General features: G+C 40.4%; 1 protein-coding gene across 1 annotated transcript in view; it reads left to right on the top strand.

The window, feature by feature from the left end:
• The window catches only part of ndst3 (N-deacetylase/N-sulfotransferase (heparan glucosaminyl) 3), an 86084-nt gene extending 77340 nt beyond the window's left edge, over positions 1-8744 (top strand). The window contains exons 13-15 of the mRNA XM_037674939.1: positions 2304-2406; positions 4948-5058; positions 8510-8744. Coding sequence (XP_037530867.1) covers positions 2304-2406; positions 4948-5058; positions 8510-8539 — 244 coding nt within the window. The 3' untranslated portion in view covers positions 8540-8744. The remainder of the gene's footprint in view (positions 1-2303; positions 2407-4947; positions 5059-8509) is intronic.
• Positions 8745-9665: the final 921 nt, after the last annotated feature.

The following is a 9665-nucleotide window of genomic DNA, read 5'->3' as shown; positions in this document are numbered from 1 at the left end:
AAAAAAAAAAAAAAAAAAAAAAAATATATATATATATATATATATTAGTGGTGTTCAGCTGTGTACACTGAGGTAACCATTTGATTGACAGCTGATAGGCAGAGAGGTAAACAAAGGTCAAACTGATGCACCAGAATAACTATTTCAAGATAAAATGAACCCTTGTGGATCCTTGAACAGCACAGAAACCATAGGAGCACTTTATATTTCTGTTGACACTGACAGTTTAACCACTGTTCCTGTTATTTACCTGCATGGAGAGGCATAGAGAAATGAAATGAGACATCGTTCTGTTTACGACCATCAGACAAGCACTGCTAGCTGAAAGGGTTGTGCTGAATATGCAATAATACTGTCTGCTTAGTCTGAGCAAAGAAAGGTAAGTGTCCTCCTTTTAGGTTCAAACACTGAAGACAAAGCACTTCTAAAAATATGTTATATTAAAGCTTTAATGTTTTTTTTTATTATTATTTTTCTAGCAAGATTTATTTACACTAGGGACATTGCCTATCAGCTTTTTAAATAATGATTGGCTTAACAGCACTTTTTTAAAAGTGTAATTTGTTAAAAATGCTTTAATTAATGGACAAGTTGCACTGTTTTAGAAAAAGATGTATCTGTGCACTTCTTGCTACTATCTTTCATCAGCTGAGGGCTCAGGCTTATTAACAAATCACTGCTCTGATTGAAACGTTGTTGGGGTAAAAAACACAACAAGTGTTTCTGTTAATGTTCAACAGGATGTTATTTAAACCTTGGGCTTAAAATGTTTTTTATGTCAAACAATGGCGCTCACAGAGAAGCAAACATCAGAGCACAGGTTAGACATTTTATTCTAACTAATTTCCTACAAGTTATTCTTTTCAGATGACTTCCTGGAAATTGAAATTAAATTTGAACCCAAATTATAAACAAGTTGGGACTTGTGTGAAATGTAAATGTTTGCAAATCTCAAAAACATTTTATTCTAAGTGTAATATAGGAAACATCAAATGGAGCGTTTTTAGGCACAAAATAAGGCAGCAACACATTTTATAGTGGGGACAGCGTTGTGGTACCATATCCTCCTTTTAGCAACAGCCAGTAAACATCTGTAACTGACGATACAGCTGCAGGACTTCTTGGAGGACATGTCCCATTTTTTGTCTGATGCAAGATTCTAGCTGTTCTACAGTCCTGGGTCTTCTTTGCTGGACTTTCTGTTCTTGATGAACCAAATGTTTTCATTTAGTGAGAGGTCTGGACTGTAAAGATTTCTCGTGCCACAGAACAGTTTTTTGTTCTTCTCTGCCTGACAGAGTAGCAGCATTTATCAATGGCACAACAAATTGTGTTTACAGTGATCATGTGGAAGTGTTCCTGAGCCCATGTCCAGAACAAAACCAGACCCAAGAACCTCTGCCCATCTTTACTTCTGACAGATTGAGCCTCTCTAAAATGCTTGTTTCAAATCCTGTCCAGTCAGTGACCTGTGGTCAGTTAACCTGATAGTGGCAAAATGCTCCTCCAGCTGTACTTTAACTTGAAAATCCATCCATCCATTATCTTTACCCGCTTATTCCATTTTGGGTCACTGGGGTCGCTGGTGCCCATGTCCAGCAATCACTGTGCGAGGGACAAGGGAACACCCTGGACGGGTCTCCAGTCCATCACAGGACCACATAGAGACAAACGAGACAAACAACCATTCACTCTCTCATTCACACCTAGGGACAATTTAGAGTTACCAATCAGCCTAACATGCATGTTTTTGGTCTGTGGGAGGAAACCGGAGCACCCGGAGAAAACCCACGCATGCACGGAGAGAACATGCAAACTCCACCCAGAAAGGCCCCTGGACCGGGGTTTGAACCAAGGACCTGCTCGCTGAGAGGCAGCAGCTCTACCAGTTGCGCCACCGTGCTGCCCAACTTGAAAATCATCTTTCTTTATTTTTTTTCCAAATAAATGTTTCAATCTTACATTTAATAAGTTTGCTATGTTCCACTGTGATGAAAATATTCTGTTTTTATTTACATTTTGCACTAGGACCCAACATTTTGGGAACTGTGGTTGTATGTGCACATTGTCTTTGAAGTACCACAATTTAACAGGCATTGTACTGGAAAGTATTGAAGTTTTTATACACACTTTATACAAATCATTACCCCTCAAACTAAAACTGACAGTAAATATTTTTAAAACATTTATATTTTTCTGTCCTGTCACCAGTACTTTTCCACACAACGTGACATCCTTGTTCTTGCTCCCCTCTTGTTTTTTCTTTTCTTCTTCTTTTCTTTTCTGCTCTCGTCTTCTCACAGCTTTGACCCTCAAAAGGGCTTCTGGTGCCAACTTCTTGAAGGAGGAAGAACGAAATGTTTGGGGAAAAGCAAAGGAAGAAAATATCCTCCTATGGAGCCCGAGGTAAATTCATTTTGGAACTGCGACAGGTGTATGCTCAGAGGCAGATGTCTGTAGGCTTTGGATTAAATGACTCAAAAAGCTGCAAACACAAAGAGAGGATCTGAGTGGCAGTGACCACCCACAATCCTCTCTGTCACTGCAGCAAACACCCCACGGGACAGTGCAGGGGTGGAAACAGCATCCAAATCAGGTCTGGCCATAAACCTACAAGCTAATTATGAGGGCTCAGTAGTCACATAAACAACAAAAAAAGAGAGAGAAATGCAGATTAGGACTGAAGGAGAAGAGGGGTAGAAGGAGAAACTCCAAAGCCGTGAATGTTTGTCCTACATTCAGACTGCAGAGCAGAGCCGTCCTGCTGACGATGAATCACATTCGCTCTCGCACCGAGACACATCCTGTCTCCACACATGTGCTCACACGCAGCTCCTGGCTGTGCCGCCGTGTCACCTGTAATTAAAATTTATTTGAGCTTCCAAGGACTGAGGCGATGGAGTGAACAGCAGGGTGGTGAGACAAGAGAAGTGGGGGAGGGCTTTTTCTTTCGTCTGTTCTGCATTTTCTTGTTTTTGGTTACGATTCAGGAGGCTGCGATGTGATTGTTAAACAGTTATCAATGTGTCCTTCATCGCGTGCCAAACAAAATCCTTAGCATAGAATATCTTGGCTATTAACAGAGTAGGCATGCAGAGTCATAGGATTTGGAGGCAATGGATGTCCAGGCATCAGCTGTTAAAGCTGCCTTGCCCTTTATCAGTGTTTCCACCACCAAGGGTGAACCATGACTATAAAAGCTAGGCCTTCAGTAAGGATGCAATGTAGTGCCATCCTTCCAAACGCTAACTCCAGACAAACAATGGAGTTGCCGTCCAATTATGTCACTTTATTTTCAGTTTTGCAAATCAGTGACTTGATAAGAAGAGATGCTCCTGCTCTTTTATCAGTCAAGTACAACATCTGACTTATGGTGTCGCTTTTATACAGTCACTAACAAATGCCTGGACATAAATCCCAAACCAACGCTAAACAGAACAACAAACAGTAACAACCAGTCTGAACCCATAACCTGAAAAAGTCCACCCATTTCTGTCCCAAGATTACCCAGGACATGCGGCTCACCCAGTCTCTTTACGTTCAACCTGTAATTTCAATAATTCAGACTGAAAAGTAACTAATTCATAGAACTTACTGTTTCTGTATAATGTGATTATATAGTGGAAACACAAACAGATGAAATATTGAAAATTACGGATGTAAACCTAAATCGGACATTTAATCTTTATTGTGTTAGAACAACTACAATTTCTGTGTGGCTTTTTGAATGAAAAGGTTATAACCGAATGCATCACAAATCTTCATGTTATCAAAACAAAAAAAAATGCTTTGCAAGGCCTTCCTGAAGTCCTGTGTCCAGTGTTTTGGCCCCACCCACTTTACAGCAACATTCCAACTGGTTAATTTTCCAGTCAGTTCTTAAACAAACTCATCCTGGAGAGTCTGACTGACGTCAACCTTGTCTAATGACACTGAACTCCTAACCAATGTTGATGTCTTCTGTTCCTGCAAGGAGACAAAGATTTCAAAGAATCTGATTGATAACTATATTTTCATGAATTTAAATTTAAAGAAAATTAAATAAATTAGCAAAAAGAAAGAAACTATGTAGAAAAAGTTTTTTTTTTCTGTAAAGGAAATACTAAATTAAAATTTCTAAATGTAACATTTCATATGTGCTGAATCCTTAGGACTTCTCTGAAGGCGTTGAAGTCCCTGAGGGTTCCTCCTGTTATTATTGGTTTTATTGTAGAGTGTTGGACTGGCTGTGTAGGTATCTTCTACATATGGTCATTATGGTCTATCATGGCTCTAAAGGTTGCAACATTAGCTAGTATCTCAGCGGGATGTGTCTGTTGGAAGCTAGCTGGCAACTTAAACTTGCAAGAAAACAGACAAAATCTCCTCTGCAGTGTCAGTGACTTCCGAGTGTTTGCGACAGAGTGACCAGCGAGCCATGCAACCATGTTTTGCACAAGTAGTTTCAGGGGAAAAAAGCCTGTTTGAGTGTTCACGGCTTAGAAAACTTCTGTAATTTGTGGTTCTTGTGAACACCGTTTTTTCGTTTACCTTCACTGAAACTGAAGTTCTTCCAAACACTGGTTCTCAAAGCAGAAGGTGTCATGTTGTGTTGTCTGTGTGTGCACGCCACGAATGGTCCAGTGGTCCAGAGTTCTGCCTTTAGCAGGACGTTATTCAAATTAAATAATAGTTATTTTTTGATTATTTTAAATTATTCAGTATCGTTCATGCCTGCGTTACGATGCATTAAATGTAAATAACTCCCACCTCGACTCTTGCTGAACTGAAGAACAGTATTTAAACTTTCTTCAAAAACAAAAAGAAGCTCACTTGATGACACTGACCTGTCAATAATCTGAATAATCTGAATTCTAGCTGATTAACCTTTCTTTATCCTGATTCCCCATCCCCGCCTGTCTGTTCTGTCATTGTTTTGTCCTCCACCCTCTGTCCAACTCTCTTCAGGCGCGTGCGTATCTGTCAAAGTATTACAGGGAACACAACGTGGAGCTGTCAAAGCTGCTGCATCGTCTCGGACAGCCCCTTCCCTCATGGCTGAGAGAGGAGCTGCAGAAGGTCAGCATCATGATCATCTCACCCGCACATGTGTAATTTAAAGGTGAAATAGTATAATATTTTAGACTATATATACATATATATATAATCCCATGGCCTCACTAATATCTTTTGGTCATGGTGTAATCCATTGTGGTTCCCAGCTGGTATAATAGCCTGGCAAAAGGAGGAGATAGATGCCACCAACATTAAACTCAAAGGAGGGTTTCAGCCCAAGTCCAGCACCCTGAGACTATACACTAAGAGAAAGGAGGGAGGCAGAGGACTAGTGAGCCTTCAAGCCACTATACAGGATGAAACAACTAAGATCCTGGAGTACATCAGGAGGAAAGCCCCCGGTGATGAACTGATGAGTGAATGTCAGGCAGAGATGGAACAAGAGGAGCCACTATGGAAAGATAAGTCCCTGCACAGCATGTACCATCTGCAGATTGAGGAAGTGGCTGATATCAATAAATCCTACCAGTGGCTAGAGAGGGCTGGACTGAAGGACAGCACAGAAGCACTAATGAGGGCTGTACAAGAGCAATAGAGGCCGGGTCTACCATACCAGACAAGACCCAAGATGTAGGCTGTGCTAAGATGTCTCTGAGACAGTCCAACACATCATAGTAGGGTGTAAGATCCAGACAGACAATGCATACATGGAACAACATGACCAAGTGGCTGGAATAATATACAGGAACATCTGGAAAAATATACAGGAACATCTGGAATAATATACAGCAACATCTGGAATAATATACAGGAACATTTGGGATAATATACAGGAACATCTGGACTAATACACAGCAACTATGGAATAATATACAGGAACATCTGTGCCGAGTATGGACTGGAGGTCCCACAGTCAAAGTGGTAGATGCCACCAAGGGTGGTAGAGAATGGAAGGGCTAAGATACTGTGGGTCTTCCAGATCCAGACCAACAAACAGGTGATGGCTAACCTACCAGACACTGTGGTGGTCAACAAGCTACAAAAGAAGGCAGTGGTGACAGACGTAGCATCCCAAGAGACTGTAACATCAGGAAGAAGGAGCAGATGGAGAAATACCAGGATCTGAAAGAGGAAATACAGAAGCTGTGGAGAGTCAAAGCTTCAGTAGTCCCGGTGATCACTGGAGTACTCAGTGCTGTGACCCCCAAACTGGAAGAGTGGCTCCAACAGATCCCAGGAACAACCTCAGAGATCTCTGTCCAGAAGAGCTCAGTCCTTGGAACAGCTAAGATACTGAACAGAACCCTCAGAACCCAGGCCTCTGGTACAGGACGCAGCTTTTTGGTTTTCATGGGAATATGCCAGAACAGATTAAAATGTACTTGTTTTCTTTACTTTTTTGTTTGTTTTATTTTAAATTTCTATTCTGCACTTTTAGTATGACACTCACTGATTTTAAAAAGTTTATTGCATTTTATAAATGCATTGTAAAAAAAAACACTCTAAACTGCAATTGTCCACTTGAACCAAAAGTAAGATTATTTTTTCATTCATTCAACCTTTGTTTATACAGGTTAATCCCACTGAGCCTTGGGGACTCATTTACAAGAGAGACCTGAACTAAAGGCTCATCAGTCTTTACAGGAATGCAAGAAGTTAAAATGAGATCTATGAGAAAAGGGCAAAGTCAGAGCTGTTTTGTCAAACATTATAAATGGCATTATGCACAGTATTGGACCAGATAACTGAAATAATTTTTAAATGTGGATGGAAGCATATAAGCTGATATAAGAGTTGCTGTGAGGCCATATTTTTTAGAAATTCACATTAACTACTCTGAATTTCAACATGGCTGACATGTTTTTGTTTGCAAACAAAAGTTTTATATTTTCAAATGGTATTTTGACTATTATGAGGTATAAATGTGTAACGATATGATGCTTTAGTTCATTCATACTCATCTGCTCACAAAAATTCATGTTTGTGCTGCTGTTGTTTGGCGTATTGTTTTTGTATTATTAGTGCTTAGCGTATTCTTAGTTTAGCATATTTTTTAGTTCATACCTTAGATCTGTTGTCTTCATACATCTCCTCCTACATGTCACTGCATGAGTGCAGCTACAGCGTGCGCTCTCAGGACATTATTACCTGCAGTGTTCCCTCAGTGCAGACTGAACTAGACAAAAGGGCCTTCTCCTACTCCGCTCCTGTTTCCTGGAATATCTTACAAAAAGATCTGAAGCTCTCGACCTTGACCTCTCTAAGTGGCTTCAAACATCTGCTAAGTTCCTGGGAAAAACCAACGCAGACATGTTCCTGTTGTTAGTTTTCTACACCGCCTTACAACCTAGCTGGTTTTTTTGTTTTTTCTTAATATAGCATGCATCAGGATATTTTTTCAATATAATTTTATTTAATTTATTTTTCAGTTTATATGCTTTCCTTTATGATTTTCTAGTGTTGTCATCATTCTTTGTTAAAATCAAGTCTCTCTTGTAAATGAGTCCTCGAGGCTCAATGAGACTAACCTGTATGAATAAAGGTTGAATGAATATATGTTTGTCTGTGTTAGTGACCTAATCTTTAAAAACAAAAATCATTTGCTTGTACGAAAAGCGTTTTTACTTTGCACGTCCATCTTGAAAATGGCAGCCATATTGAAATTTCAAGTGACCAACCTACTTGTAAGGAGTAATGTTTAAGCAAGGTCTGTCCGAAGTTTTGTTTGCATCCAGTTTTGACAGATTTAGATAAACTTGGTCATTTATCAGCTCCACTTTAACGTCTTACAAGATGTGTAAGCTCTCAAAGAATGTGCTGAAGATGTCTCAGCTACCACCACACCAAATATTAACCTAATGTCTGTAACGTTTTACTGACTTATCATCACTTTTGTGTAGGCTACTGTCGATTAGCTAAAGCGGCCATTTTGAATTGAGTCGACTCCACCAGTTGTAGAGGTACAGCCGATGATTATTTTCTAAAAACTTCATTAAATCTATTCAGCATTTCATGAACAAACGGAACTATTTAAAAGAAAAATATATAATTTTTGGTGGTAGGCGATAAAAATCATTTATGTACCTCATCCAGTCAGTCATCAGAGCATAGCCACCAGCGAGCTCTGTACCCAACAGACCAGTCATCCCAGTGAAACCAACATTGGCTGGAGAAACAGTCTCTCCAAACAAAAAGGCTGTCAAGCAGAGCTGGCTGAAAGAATTTCTCTTTTCATATTCCATTACTTCCTAACCTCTTTGAATTATTCAAAGTACGCTAAATGCTGCTTTCTCATCTCATTACAGTGCCCCTGGTCCTTTATTCCAATTAATTCCACTTGAAACAGGCTTGATATGCCTTTTGAACATGTTTTTCCCCTGTATTAATGGCACTCTATATGTTTTCTCAGTTTCTACAGTTGGTGAAGAGAAATTAAAGCACCTCATCTTCTTTGTTCCCTGTTTCTGTTTCCCTCTCCAACCCCTCCCTGTCTTTACCGCTTTCTGAAGGTTAGATAACCTTTCAGTCCATGAGCCAGGGGTAAAGGTCAAGATGTCAGACATCTGGAAGCAACCAGGAGCGCCTGACCTTCACATGCACTCTCTGTGGCCTTTTAGTGCACTCCGAGGTGAAAAAGAGTGGCGGGTGGCCTCAGCTCACCTGCAAGCTGCTGAACGGAGCAGGGGACGTGACACGATGGACGGATGGTCAGAAGAAAGTGCGACTAAAAAGAAGCGCCCCACTCGAACGGTGAACTGCGGGAGACAGCGAGGGTTCGGCTCGTCTTCAGCGCCTGGACTTGGTCTGAACTGGCTCTCCTGCAGACGTGCAGTGACTTTGATTGTCAATAATATTCGAGTTTTTGCTTTTTTTTATTTCCCCTCGTTAACTTATGTTGCCAGAGCAGCGCTGGTCAGCTGTGCATGGCTCACATTAAAGATGACTTTGCACTGAGTTCTGTTAAATATATCTCCAACAAAAGGTTTGCTTTCATCTCTTTCATTGTTTTACTTTCATCAAGGTCAGAAAGCATACAAACAGAGAAGTGCATGAACTCAGGGTGGGTGACAGGCCGTGACATGAAAAGTTCTTTTTATTTGTCAATTATTGTTTTTTTAAACTGAGGTAGCTTCTGATAGATCTGGTAGCCTCGTTCAACTTTCAGTACATCACCTGACGTTTAAAGAGAAGGTCTGAGCTGGAAACTGAAGGTAGCGTGGCTGCTGCTGTAACTGCAGGATAGTTTTGTTTGTTTCAGTGTCTCGTTTAAAGTGATGATTTAAATCGTTTAAAGTGGGCTTTTGTGGAAAGTTTCTGAACAATGATGTCTTACCTGTTGTAGATATCTCTTTGAATAGCCTCCGGTTAAAGAGTTTAACTCTGACCAGATTAAAGAGCTCATGGTTAGTCTGAGTGGGGCCCATTGACCGTACAAAACAAAGCTCGACCTGGCGTCCTGCCTTCGTCTTGTTGGTTATCGAAGCTACAAGAATTGGTTTTATGGTAGCTGCCATGTTGGATTTCTAGAAACGGTGTCTGCATACAAGTTGAAGACGTCCAGATCTGAGTCTGAAAGTCCCACAAGTCTGTTTTCATTTATATTTTTTTGTTATTGCCAAGGTCAATGTCCCATTTGTTTTCACAGTGTGGGCGGGACTTTAAACTTGTAC

The sequence above is a fragment of the Nematolebias whitei genome, chromosome 3, assembly GCF_014905685.2.
Source record: "Nematolebias whitei isolate Nwh7 chromosome 3, NemWhi1, whole genome shotgun sequence".
Taxonomy (NCBI): domain Eukaryota; kingdom Metazoa; phylum Chordata; class Actinopteri; order Cyprinodontiformes; family Rivulidae; genus Nematolebias; species Nematolebias whitei.
Note: the sequence above shows the minus strand (reverse complement) of the source record. Positions and strands in the feature narration are given on the sequence as shown.